At 46.5% G+C, this 14,302-nt stretch overlaps 1 protein-coding gene across 8 annotated transcripts in view; it reads right to left on the reverse strand.

Annotated features, from left to right (window-relative positions):
• LOC142459948 (RAD52 motif-containing protein 1-like) overlaps positions 1-14,302 on the reverse strand; it is a 52,061-nt gene that overhangs the window by 19,186 nt on the left and 18,573 nt on the right. For 2 of the 8 annotated variants that reach the window (XR_012786493.1, XM_075562001.1), the window contains 2 exons: positions 12,119-12,190; positions 370-450 (listed from right to left, as the gene is read on the reverse strand). Coding sequence is in view for 6 of the 8 variants with exons in the window: in XM_075562001.1 (XP_075418116.1) it covers positions 370-450; positions 12,119-12,190 (153 nt within the window). In the remaining 2 variants the exon portion in view is untranslated. Of the gene's footprint in view, positions 1-369; positions 451-1,162; positions 1,235-5,555; positions 5,780-12,118; positions 12,191-14,302 lie in introns of those variants that run through there. The other 6 variants (XM_075562003.1, XM_075562006.1, XM_075562000.1 and 3 more) reach the window with 5 other exon arrangements.

The raw sequence follows: 14,302 nt of genomic DNA on the forward strand, positions 1-14,302 counted from the left end.
CGAGGAACTTTACGTGTTAATTCAAAAATAGAATTCCAAGGGCCGTCCACACATCCCCGCAGCCTGGAGGGGATGCCCCACAACAAAGCTCATTTGCGTGCTACCTGCTTGGCGACTTTTACTGACTGCGCCAGGAAGATCCATCCTGGAGAAAGCAGAGGGCGGCACAGAGGGGCTCAGCACCTCCTCCCTCAACGTCTCTGTACCCAAGTCTCCTCATTGGAAGAAAATGGATCTTAAGACACACACCGTTCAGAATTTCTACCGGGCTTACAGCCAGCTGACCCAGGCGAGGAGATGTTTTTCCACTTAATAATCTTACAGAAATAAAGGATCTTTTCACATGTATCCATCTTCTCTTGCACTTACATCTTGTGTAAAAACTGCATTCCGTGCCATGCCTGAAAGGTTCCAAAGGTGAGTTCCGTAAGCAGATTGCAGCCAAGATTTCTAAAAAAAAATGATAGATACAAGCAAAGGGGTGGGGGGAGAGATTCTTTCAGAACACCCACTCTTTGGCAAGAACCCCCGCTGACCTACGATGAAAAATAACTCCCACACAGCTACCACTCACCAAGGAAATCGCATGTGCTCTGAGCCTATGCTTTCGGATCAACACACGTGATGGACTGGGCACCAACACGACATGATAAATACGGGGATTAACGGATTCTTATTTCTCTAGAGCGGGGTTTTCCCAACCTCGGCACTACTGGCATTTTGAGCCTGGTAAACGTTTGCTCCAATGACCAGGAAGACAGGGCAGGACCAGCAGCACTGTTCTCTTGATCATGGGTCACCAGGAATGACCGCCGACTCAGTGGCACAACCAGCAGAGGTTTCTGTGGTGGCAGTGGGAGCTGTCTGGGGCACCGTAGAAAGTTAGCAGCATCCTTCACACCCAAAGGGGGACCAGAAATGGCCCCGGACATTGTCAGATGTCCCTTGCGCACACACTCACTCCAGCTGGGAGCCACTGCTCCAAAATGACTTACTCTTATCTGTGAACGACTTTGCTAGGGATGAAGGAGGATTGGCTACAGAACTCTGGTGGGTTTCCACAAAAGGAACTTCGCTATTTCAACATGAATTGCCAAAAAAATTTTTTCACAATGCGATTTTTAAAATTCTAACTATAATTTCAGTTATATTTGTAACTTACATAAACTGCAAAAAGGGCAGTGGTTCAAATGTACGTCTTTCAATAGACTGTATTTTATTGCAGGACAAGTCTCTAGGAAAAGGGAAAGATTGCCTCAATTAGTTATTTGATACCAGATTCGTAGGAATAAATGTCAGAGTTTAGAATAACATGGAGTCAGTTTTGGTCTCAACTTGAAACCTTCGTCATGGTTAGCTCACCTTCCCAAGGCCCCTTGATTCTGCCCTCACCGCTCCCACGAGGCTCACCTTCGTGACTAGAAGACACAGTCACGGTCTTGCTAGATTTGAAGGTACGCCTCCTTGAGAGCCAGAAAATAGGTGACCTTTTGTGGTCCTATCAAAATCTAGGTTCAGTGGCCTTAAATGTTTTACTTCTTGGTCTAATTATTTTTTTCAATTTTATTTTCTTAATCGTTTTATTAGGGGTTCATACAACTCTTACCACAATCTAAACATACATCAATGTTGTAAAGCACATTTGTACATTCATTGCCCTCATCATTCTCAAAACATTTGCTCTCCACTTAAGTCCCTGGCGTCAGCTCCTCATTTTCCCCTTTGCTCCCTGCTCCCCCTCCTCAGTCTAATTCTAATGTGTGGCATTAAAAGGAACAGTCTCCTATTTAGCTGTTTGGTTCCAGCTTGCTTTCATGTCTCATGTATGCAGTTGCTGTCATGATACAGTGGGTGGCCTAGGAAAGACAACACGGTACTGGATTTTTGTTTGAAAATACACTTTCTGGACTACACTTCGTCCTCTTACTTCCGTGGCCTCTACTTTAGCCCCACTTTTCACCTGGATGGGTGTAAGGGTCTTCGGACGTCTGCACAGTCACGCTGAGCAGATGACCTCTCCCAGTGGTTCCTGAGCACTGACATTACCCGGGAGCCGACCGAAAGCACAAATTCTCGGCCCTGCTCCAGTCTTACTGATAGCGGTGAAGTCCAGAATATGTGTGTAACAGGCCCTGGCTCTGGTGCGGGATGAAAGCCTGGGAAGCAGCTGTCTTAGAGCAGTGCTGTGGTTATATGGCACCCCATCATGGCGCTGGGGCTTGGCAGTCACAGGCTAGAAGAGCTGGCTCCAATTTCTTACTCTCCTATGTGGGCCCACAGACACCCAGGGCATTTTTCAAACCCACAGTCCACTTCCTTCCTGCGAACCGCCTTTCCCTCACTCTCCTTTTGCACGCTGGAAATAGTCAGTAACCAGTGGCCCTTGGAGGCTCTGTTCAAATGGCTTTGCTCTCGTAACACCTTCCCTGATCAAACTGGGAGTCCTGGCTCCCGTGCTCCAGAAATCAGGGCCCGCTCCGTACCCTGTGTGTCTCCTTCTAATGTAGTGTGTCCGCATCCTCTTTCCTCCGAGCACACATTCCTTGAAAGCCTGGCCTAAGTTTTCCTCATCTGTGTTACATATAGTGTTTAAAACCGGCAGGTGGGTGTAAAGCACACTGAATCATCTTTTCTTTCTTGAATTTAAGGGATGGATGGTTAAGGAGTAAGAAAGGAAAATGACTCAACAGAAACGCAGGGTTGTCCCTTCGCGGCCCCTCCAAGCCCCTAGAGCACGTAGTCCTTGACTCAGTGCCGGTGTGGCCTGAGCTTGGGTGTTTGCCTCCCCTGCCCCACCGAGTACCTAAGCAGGCAGGACCCTGTGCTCAGGCGTCTTTGCACTGCCAGCCCTCAGCGTGCTGCTTAGCATCCTGCTTGTTAACTTTTTTCTTCAATTGCCATTTTATTTGACAACTGACAATAATACACCAATGAGCACGAAATAATTCGCTTCCAAAGCATTTCAAAGTACAAGTGATGAGGGCCTGCTCCCTTGAGCAGTTGTTCCATTCTTTTTTTCCCCCAAATCGTGTTGGCGAGCTTTGGGAGCCAGATGCCAGAGACGCCCAAGATCCCTGCAATACTGGTCTTGCCCTGAAGGCCTAGGGGGTTCATATTTAAAGAGCTACTTTGAGGATCATGGTGCTGAAGGAAGAAGTTCAAAGTGCGCGGATAAAGGCATTGGGCCAAAACAAGGCTCCGGGGATTGGTGGAATGCCCACCGAAATGCTTCACCAAGTTGAAGCAGCACCAGCGGCCTCACTTCTTTGCCAGGAAATTTGGAAGGCAGCTCCTTGGCCAACTGACCGGAAGAGGGCCATCTTGATGCCCATTCCACAGAAAGGTGCCCAACAGAATGATCAACCTCGAGAACGATGTCATTTGATACCGCACACAAGCACAATTTTACTTAAGATCATCAACCGCGGCTGCAGCAGCACATCAAATCGACAGGGAACTCCAGAGTTCAGGCCAGACCGAGAAGGCGACGTGGCACAAGGGGCCTCCTGACTGCTGTCAGATGGATCCTGGCTGAAAGCAGAAAATACCAGAAAGAGGTTTACTTGCTTGTGTTTCATGGACTAGGCCACGGCATTCGACTATGCGGCCCATCATAGACCGCGGATAGCCTGGGGAAGAATGGGAATTGCAGAACATTCGCTGCGCTTGTGCACGGGTGAAGAGCACAGAACAGGGAGCCCTGCATGGTTTAAAGCCAGGAACGGCGTGTTGGGGTTGGATCCTCTCACTCTGTGCGCTGAGCACATCATCAGAGAAGCCGGAGTCTAGGAGGAAGAGTGAGGCCTCGGGACTGAAAGAGGCTGATTGACGACCTGCGGTGTCCAGGGGACACAGCGTGCTGAAAGGGAGGCGGACTTGAAGCACTTGCTGATGAAGATCAAGGGCTGCCGCCTTCGGGATGGATGACAAAGCAATGTGAGGAAGACCCAAATGCCTAACAGCTGGACCAAGAAGTCACATCACGATAAATCAATGGAGAAAAGGTGGAAGTTGACAAGGACTTTGTCTTACTTTGACCCACAATCAACACTCCTGGAAGCAGCAGCAGCGAGACCAAAAGACGTACTGCATCCGGTAAACCTGCTGCACAGACCCCCCTAGTGGATTAAGGAGCAAGGATGCGGGAGGACGTGGGTGTGCCTGATCCAAGCCACGGCCTTCTCCGTTGCATCGTGTGCAGGTGAAAGTTGGACACTGAATCGGGAAGACTCAGTGCAGCTGATGTGTGGGCTGGAGAAGAACATCGGGAGCAGCGCGGACCGCTCCGAGGACAAACTCATCTGTGTCGGAAGAAGTACGGCCAAGTGCTCCTTAGAAGCAAGCCAGGGTGGCAGGACTTCATCTTACAGACTTTGGACATGTGGTCAGCAGAGACCAGGCCCTGGAGAAGGGCATCCTATTTGGTAAAGGGGGTGGGCGGCGAAAGAGAGAAAAAGGTCAAGCCCTCGACGAGATGGATTAGCACAGTGGCCGCAGCAATGGGCTCCGGCACAGGGACAGCTGTGAGGCTGGTGCAGGACCGGGCAGTGTTTTGTTGTGCAGGGCACAGAGTTGCTAAGGGGCAGAGCCCACTCAATGCACCTAACAACAAGACTCTTTAATGCCCACTTCCCTTAAGCCTCTATAACATGCAAGGAGGGCCCATTTGCTCATGAAAATCATTAGCTAGCTTCAGTCAGTCACTCGCTCACTGCCATCAAGTCCATGCTGACTCATGGTGACCCTACAGGACAGGGTAGAACTGCCCTGTAATCTACAGGAGTAGATAGCCTCGTCTTTCTCCTGAGGAGTGGGTGGGTGGTAGTTCCGAACTGTGAACCTTGTGCTTAGTAGACCTTCGTATGGGTTAATGATGCACATAGCTCTAGACTTCATGAACAAAGACTAAAAGTCGAGCTTTTGACAGATTATCTCCTTATCTCTAAACAGAGATAAATATCACACAGGTATTTCCTCCTCGGCAAAAGGGCTGGAGAGATCTTTATTACATATTTAGCAAAGGGTTAGGAATATTTCGCATACGCTAACTTAGAGGAAGCCTTTCTAGCGCAACTACTTGTTCTTGCTTAAAACATCTATTTGTGATACGGTGAAACAGCTCCTGCCCTGAAATCCTTAACGCCAGCCTCTTCTCTCGGCTGGTAGATGCGTTCTTTATATAATCCACCTGTGGCATTCCATCTTTGGATGTCAAGTTATTGAAAATGTTGGGGTTAATGCTATTCAAATTCATGATGGTATTCTATATTCACTTGTCCTTCAGGCAATACATAGAGGTTAACTTTTATTCCTCTGATTTGACTAAACTAGTTGCTCCACGTGTTTTCTGAAGGCCGGATAGCAAACATGTCAGGCTGTGCCAGCTGCAAAGAGCCTTGGTTGATGGGCTCTGTGAAAGCGGACCCTGGACTGCAGACTGACCACCAGCAGATGGGCACAGCGTTCATATGGGTGCCTATAATTACTGAGACCCTATTTCCACTTTTCTTCTCTCACTGAAGTCCCCCCCCCACACGCCCCTATCTGTATCTTGTCTCTAGAATTAAAACTGGAAATGCACAGGAGGTATGTAATGCTAGAGATGAGCCGGGCCCTCACAGACTTACAGAAATGCAGGAAACACATTTAGGTTAGCTGGTCTAAGATAGGCTTCTTACTCAGAAATAAATATGATGAACTAACTTACAAATACTGGAGGGAGAGCAGGCCTTCAAATGAGTCCTTATGTAATTCGCTCAGATAATTATCACTGAAAATTCTGGAAAAGGAAAAGGTTATTTGTGCATCAAAAATGCCAACCGAAGACAACCATGTGATACATAGGGCTATTCTACGAGGGAGGGGCCTGGGCACTGGTGCCGCACCAACCCCCGAGTTTGAATTGAATTAGCTTTGGTTCAAACCTTTCTTCCCATGTCATCCTGTGTCCATTGCCCTGCTCCATCCTCCACCCTGCCCCCACCTCCTCCTTCCACCCCATCCCCAGGACCCCCAGCCATCGCTCTTCCCACCAAACTATATATTTAGATCTTAGAGCTCAGCTCTGGGTGGCAGCAAGATTGGCGGAACTGCCATTTTCCTGGCTCTTCTCCAAAGCCTCGGGTGGAAGGCACACCTGGAACGATGTCGGGGCTGCAGGTGAGGTTCTTTGACTCACTCCCCCTTGAAAACAGCCTTTTTTGAGGACTCATACATAAAGTAAAGGGAACACGAGCGCGCCCCTTAACAACTGTAAGCACCACGTGAACACCATTCATACAGGTGTGGCTGCCGGGCAGGCGGCTGTGGCTGGTGGCTGGTTCGAGTTGCGATGCTCTGTAAGTGTGTAAAACACAGGCCAGAGCTCCAAGAATCAGTGCCCAACAAATTACATACAGCTCGCTGATATTTTCTCTTACATTCTGAAATGGTATTATTGAGTTAAATAAAATATAGGATCAAATTTATGAAAGAAGAGATTAGAGTGAAATGTTTAAAACGTTGAAAGGAAAACAAACAAACACCCTCTCGCCAACCTAGAATTCTGTGCAGCGCAATCACTGAGCAAGAGCGAATGGAGAGGATGTGTGGGCAGCAAAGCCGCCTTGCCTTGCAGGCAGTGCTAAGGAAGTTCTTCAGTGAGAAGACAATTGAGACCGGTTAGATCCTCTGTGGAAAGGAGCATCCACGAAGGAAAAGTGAAGGAAAATGAAATCCTTTTTCATTTCTGACTCCAAACTGGCCAGACAGCTAACAGGTTGCTTAAAACAATAACAGCAACAACAGCTTGCATGACGGTAGCTTACAGATGAGTGAAATGTTTTTGGTAGCAGTGTTGTTGGAAGACAGACTTAGAGAAATGCATACTGCAAACTCCAGGGAAACCACTGGGGGAAAATGAAGTATGATTGACATACGAAGGGAAGAGAGAAAATGAAATCAAACAATTAAAACCAGACAAAGGAAAAAAAAAGCCCTAAGAGAAAACTGCAAATATAAACCTATTGTAGAGCCTGCCACGTAAATCCTGACTCACTGGGGCCCCTCAGGACTGAGTCAAACTGCTTTACAGGATTCACAGTGTTTCTGAGACTGTACCTTTTCTTTTTTTTTGAGACTATTAATAGCCTCATCATTTCTCCCAAGGAGCAATTGGTGGGTTTGAACAAATGACCTTTCTGTTAGCAGTTCAGAACTTAACCCACTACAACAAAGTTTAGTTATATCTATAATAACTTAAGTGTGAATTGTCTAAGTGTATCAACAGAGAAGCTAAGAGTAGATTATATATAGAAAAACAAACAAAACACACACACACACACACACACATACACAAACCAAGACCCAACTGTAGCTTGTCAATTAGAGACCTCCTTTAAATTTAAAAGACACAGTTAGGTTAAAAGTAATAGGATGGGGAAAGATCTATCATGCCAACACTGATCAAAAGAAAGCTGGAGTAGCTATGTTAATTTCAGATGAGGCAGATTTCAGACATTAAAAAAATGTGTATGAATTGCTAAATGGGAGCCGTTATGCTCTGTGTATCTTCACCCAACTCACAGTAGAAATTTTGTGGGTCGTTTCTTTTTTTTAAGAGAGAGCTTACAGGGTATTAAAAAGCAATAAAGGAATCAATTCTGAGATATAACAACCCTTAATGTATGCTCTAAAAAGAGAGCATCAACAGTGATTGACCTGCATGGGGAAAGAGACAAATCCACTCTTAGAGTTGGAGACAGTAAGATCCCACTCCTAGCAATTGATAAGGAGCCCTGGTGACATAGCGAGTCAAGTATTGGGCTGCTGAACGCAAGCTTGGTGGTTCAAGTCCACCAGCTGCTCTGCAGAAGGAAAGCGAGGCTGTCTGCTTCTGTGGAGATCTACGTCTCCTTAGGTGGAGAACAGATGTTTGGAGAAGGATGAGGGCAATGAATGTACAGATGTGCTTGACACAATGGATGGATGGGCTGTGATAAGAGTTGTATGACCCCTAATAAACGATAAAAAAAAGATCTACGTCTCAGAAACCCTAAGGAGTAGGGTCTACTCTGTCCCAAAGGGTCGCTGAGTCTAATCAACTTGACAGCCATGGGTTTTGTTCTGTTGATGTTGCTATCCGTAATTGATAGACCACGGGCAGAAAATTCATAAGGGATATATCTGAGTTGGATGACCGCTTATAGGCTAGCTATCCAGCAGCAGAGTACGTTCTCTCCAAGCTAAAAGGGGACATTTGCCAAGATAAACCACATCCAGGCTCAGAAACACCCCTTAATCAACTTAAAACAATGAAAATAATATGATACATGCTCTCAAACCACAGTGAAGTTAACCTAGCAGTCACTAACAGAATGATAGTAAGAAAATATAAGACCTTTTCGGAGATTAGATAACACAAGTGATAATATACAAATTCGTGAGATGTGACGTGGGGACATTAGAATCCTTTCCCTGCTGGTGGGAATACAAAGTGGTAGCACCTCAAAAAGTAAAACTGGAACTACTACATGATCCAGCCACGAGGAGTAACGAAGTCTTGTTAGATGCTACCGTATGAACGGAACTGTAAGATAGTAAGTGGAATGAAATAAGTCAATCACAAAAGGGCAAACGTTGTTTGACCTCACTTACAGAGAAGAAATCTTACGAGCGGCTATCAGGGAATGGGTAAAGGAGTCCTGGTGGTGTAGTGGTTACCCATTGGGCTATGATCCACATGGTCGTCAGTTCGAAAGCCCCAGCAGCAACTCGGGAGAAAGACCTGGCTTTCTGCTCGCATAAGCAGTTACAGTCTCAGAAACCCAAGGTGGGTCACTGCGAGGCAGCCTTGTCTCCATGGCAGTGAGGCTATGATTTTTTTTTTTTAATCGGGAGATGGAGGGAAGGAGAAAGAGGGAGTTTTTGATGATGGAAATGCCCTATCAATTAAGGGTCCGATTTCACAGCCGAGTATTGATTATTGTCACTGCTCTCAATAACTGGTACACTTGTAAAAAGGTGAATTAGTGAAAGTCGTGTCACATAGTTACCAAAAAGGTGGGGGGGGGTAGTTGTTGAGGCTGCTTAAGTACAGTCAACACACCTTGGGCTCCAGATGCTTGGTTTATAGTTCCTACATTTAGCATCATGATTTCAGGGGACATTCCCGTGGATTAGTCTAATCATGCGTCTAGTGTTTCTGCTCCGGAGTGCGGGGGGTCTTAAAAGCTTGTTAGTGGCTCTCTCAGATCCAACTACTGGTCTCTATTCCCTGGAGCAACATAGGGAGGAGGATGTGGGATAGGATGAGGCTATTGAGTGTTGGCCAAATTGCCTCCAGCAAACACTACCTTCCTTTGCTATGAGACCACAAGAACAGAATGGTGCCTGGCTACCCGTTACTGAATACTTTGACTACAGATTCTAAAGAAGAATTCTGATCAAAACAGTTGAAATGTAGAACAGAATTTCAAATTCTCATGGTCTTCAGACTTTCTGGAGCCTTGAAGGCTGAACAAATTCCTGAGACTATTAACCAAAAATATACCCTGAATTCTCCTTAAGACCAAACAATAGTTTAGCAAGTATGACTGCCTGCCTTCAATAGTAAGCTATCTTATTTTTCACATTATTCTGCATACAGTCATCATCACAATCAATTTGAGATCATTTTCTTCATTCTTATACGTTTCCTATTGGTTTTCCAGTATGCCGCAACCTAACTTGCCAGGACTCCAAGGGCCTATTAATCTAGTTTTCTGTCTCTATAGATTTTACCTATTCTAGATTGTGCAAAAAGCAAATCATACACCCCCAAAATCCCATCAACAACCAAATGAAGCAGAGAAAAACCTCACTTCAAGAGAAAACAGATGATAGCAAGGAGAAAAAATTAAAAATGGATCAAAAAGGAAAGCAAGTGACGAGATGTTAAAGTTTAACCGGCTGCATCTGCAGCAAGTCTGTCGGCAGGCAGACTGTCCGCGCCCTGCGATGGCGCAAGGGGCCTCAGTGGAGGCTGAGCTCAGGTGGGCGCTACATTGGGATTTGCGCCTTTCCTGTTCATCTATAGCACTCTGCAAGTGGGTGCTCAGAATTTAAGCTCTAGTATGATTACCTCCTCTAATTTGGAATTTATTATCTACAATTCAGATCCACACCGGCTGATGTGGGTATAGCTGGTACCTCCCTTAGATGGTTGCTTATTTTAAAACAAGTCTAAACAATATGCTCTTTTAAGAATTCCGTATATGGGCTTTGAAAATGATGAGGGCAAAGAATGTACAGATGTGCTTTACACAATTGATGTATGTATATGCATGGATTGTGATAAGAGTTGTATGAGGCCCTAATAAAATGTTTTTTTTAAAAAAAAGAATTCCTTATATGGGATCAAATTCACAAAAACAACCTGAACGATAGAAACCTTATGGACATTTATGAGAATTTATGTTAATGGAGGAGGAATAATTCAGAAAACAAGGGTAAGAATATATAATGTGCAGAGAATAGGAGATATTTGGGAACTCTGTACAATTTTTATAAACTTACAAGTGTTCTGAAAACTCTATTAAAGAGAGAACCAGACAGACAATTAGACGTTGTCTTAAAAGAAAGAAAATCTGATTCAGTTGAACTGTCTGACAGTGAGGACTAACTTTGCCGATTAGATTATAAGGCATCTTCTACAAACAGTGAGTTATAGACTGAAAACACATGAGGGGCTGCAGATTGGAACAGTTCATGGAGAAACGGAAGGGGAAGAGAGTGAGAATAGTCTCTACTTAGAGTAGACTGTATGGTAAACTACTTTTATAAGAAGAATATTGACAGATCTCGTGTCCAAGGGCCAGAAGTGGACTCTACCCTGGCAAGGGCTTTTAGAAGGGGCTCCATCCAATCCGGCCTGGCTCCTGTTGCAGTCAGGGGCAGGCAGCCTCCATGCAAAGATGCTGGGAACACGCAGCTGGGTGTGGGCGCGGACGGGGCTTCCTGAGCGGCCAGCTGCAGAGACGCACCACCAGGTCCAGGGGGTGGCGGCTGGAACCCTCCCTTGTGTCATTGCCGAGAGACCCAGGGAATAAAGAATGAACCGCCGGAAATGAACACACCCAGCGGGCACCACTACCAGAGGGCACCAGCCCCTTCTTCACCACTCTTTCCCAACTTCCAAGAAGCTGGAGGCAGAGACGCGGGGCAGGGAAGCAGAGAAGCAGCCAGCTTGGTCCCCTCGCCACATGGCCAGCTTCTAAGTTAAACGAAATGCCCAGGCTGGGGGAAGGGCGAAGGCTTAAGTTCATGGCGAGCGTGGACGTCTTTTATCGAGACCTTGGACTGAAACTCAACACGACTCTTGTGACTGAGCGTCATCAGAGGAAGTTTATCATCGGGGTGATTGGAAGGTATAGAGCTCCCCAAGTTTCACCCATGAGATTCCCCCCACAGGACCTGTTCCCGTGTCCTCAAAAGAAAACCAGTGCGCCAGTAAACATTCCTCCCTGGAGAGAGAGATACAGCTACTATAAAAACAAACAGGCAAGAAGGCTTTTCTGCTACATGCGAACATGGAGGTCGGTAAATGTAGGGAAGAGAGTATAGATCAGGCTAAACACGAACCTCAGAGAAGCAGTTTCTTCAGGAGTGAGGATTAGGGAACAATAAGGGGCTGCACTATACCTTGAAAATAGAATTGTTTATCACTTACTGTCATGGAGTCAATCCCAACTCAGAGCAACCCTGTAGAAAGGGCAGTCTAGAACTGCCCCCTGGATTTCTGAGGCTACAACTATTTATAGGCGGAGAAAGCCTCATCTTCCTGCCTCAGAGCGGCTGGTGGTTTCAAACTGCTGATGTTACAATTAGCAGTCCATTACATCACTCACTGCACCAGGAGGGCTCCTCAGAATCACGTATAACTTGTTAAATAAGACGTCAACTTAAATACCTTACTGAAAGAGATCCCACCAAATGAAAATGTTTCCACTGCCGCAGAATGGTCATCGGTGGAGGTTGATGTGGGATGTGGAGAGCGCTCGAGAGAGACGGACCCCAACAATGCGGACCGAGAGGGGACTGGCACAAAGGCCCCTGCCGTACACTTGGTCACTCTCCTCCTGTTTGGACAGGATGTACTCACAGTCTCTCGGTCCAGCGGTATGCCTTCCAAACATCTTCATCGATATAAGAAATAGAATTTCCTTGGAAGTTTCTGTGAAGAAACAGTTTATATCTTTGACTAGGTAGGAAGAAGAAAGGGCAGAGTAAGTATAAAGAAGCATGACAAGCCTTTGGGGAATATTCCAATGCACAAAGGGAAATAAAAATCAGCTTTCTCATGTCCCTGGCAGTCAGCTGCCCAAATTGGCTCAATGATTAGTAATAATAATTTTCAAAAGACTGGTGGAGGGAGGGAGGGAGGCAATGGCACAAACGGTAAGGCCAGCCCCTCGGAACCTGAACTCCTATCTGTTTGGTTGCGTCTCCATCCGCAGCAGCAGCAAATATGTAGAAAGGAAATGCATGGCAGGCTGCCCCACAGCGTTGGCCCAGAGTCTTCTATGGAACCTTCTCTGGGGGTTGGAAGAATAAGGGAATTTAGAGATTAGCGGGACTCATGTACCAGGGTGGGAAAGATCTCTTAGACCTAGATCTGGCTTAGTGAAAAAAATTACAAGCCACCCAGCAAGAAATATTACATCATTAGAAACAAACAAAAAATGTATAAACACATCAATGTATGTAAATGCAAAGGGAACAGACTAGAAAGGCCTTATCTGAAAATGGCGGCACAGTTGACCTTACCAGTCAGAGAGAGGAGGGGTGGAAAGAGGGAAAGCGGGGTAGATTTTCCACCTTTTATCCTGTTTACTTCTGTGGCACTTCACGTCATCATTAGGCAGTGGGAGGGATCCCTAAGTGGCAGGTGTTTAAGACAAACTGTTAGATGCCTGAGGTCCAGTCACCACCACTAACCGTGATGGCTTTGAATCGTGACCTTCCGCTCGGTCCTCGTCCCTCGGCAAGTGAACCTATTCAAGTCACACCATTAAATAGGGGACATTTGCGTGAAAACTCAAGTTCTCTTGCCTGTCTGTGGGCATTTCCTCTCCACCAGCAGCTCCTTGCTCCCTTTCTGCTCTCCAATGAAAGGTGCCTGACCTAGAATCGGTCTTCCTTAAATGGACAGGCTACCTCGTTTCCATCGGTGTGGTCGCACGTCGTCAATCTCCTCCCCATCCGGGACAGAACATTGGGAGGCCTATTGGAGGTCTGCTCTTTGCTCTGTACCTCTCTTCCTCAATGAATCACAAAGAATTCTAAATAATCTTCCTGACTTAATTATTTATCGTCCTTCCAAAAGGTCTCCCTAGGGACCCTGTGGGTCGGCCGGCCTCCCCATCATGGCAGTGAGATCTGATACCCAAGGCTTCTCACAACCTTACCTTTCACTGCTTCCGCACCCAATTCGTGGCAGTCAGACTGGTCCATTACATCCTGACCGTTTCTGCCACCAGGCCTTGGCCTGGGCTCTGCTCCCTGTTAGTCTCTGTTTCCAAACTTCTGGTCATTCTTTAGGGTAAAGCTCGGTCTTGACCATGAGGCTTTCTCTGACCTTCCCATACCAGTAGTGACGGGTTCCGGTGGACTACTGTCCCTGTGGTCTGCATCTCTTTTAGTACTTAATTATTGATCATTTCCTTTTCATGAGTCTATCTCTTTTCTCCTGTCATTATCCTCATATTTCCAAATTAATATCTTGTACATCTGCAGCTCTCAGAACCTAGGTCTGAATTGAGCATCTCACAGGTGCTACATGCTCCGTGGACTCACACCTAGCAATACCCGTGAGGCTGGTGTAGGACCAGCCACGTGCATGGGGGCTCTGTGAGACGGAGATGACTGGGCAGCACCTAACAACAACAATGTATGAAAGCCAGGGACAAAGATGAGGCCTGGACAGGACTGAGGGACCAGAAACAATAATCGCTAACCCTCCCGTCTGCCCTAGGCACTGATGCGAATGCGTCACCTTTATGAGCTTATTGAAGTCTCACGGCAATCCTAGGAGATACACTGTTCTGGGTGAGGACACTGAGTCACAGAGCTGAGTTTAAACCCCAGCTCTGCTGTTGACCACTTTGCTGTATTGTCACCAGTGCAGTGGACAGAGAAACATGCCCCTGTGGAGAGGGTGGAACAGCTTTGGACTTGAGCAGAGGTTAAGGCATGAGCACTAGCCAGAGACCAGAGGAACTTAGCTGGTGCCCAGCTACCACTATGGCCACTCTGTCCACACTACCGGGTCCTGGACAGGCCTAAA

The sequence above is a fragment of the Tenrec ecaudatus genome, chromosome 10 (assembly GCF_050624435.1).
Source record: "Tenrec ecaudatus isolate mTenEca1 chromosome 10, mTenEca1.hap1, whole genome shotgun sequence".
Taxonomy (NCBI): Eukaryota; Metazoa; Chordata; class Mammalia; order Afrosoricida; family Tenrecidae; genus Tenrec; species Tenrec ecaudatus.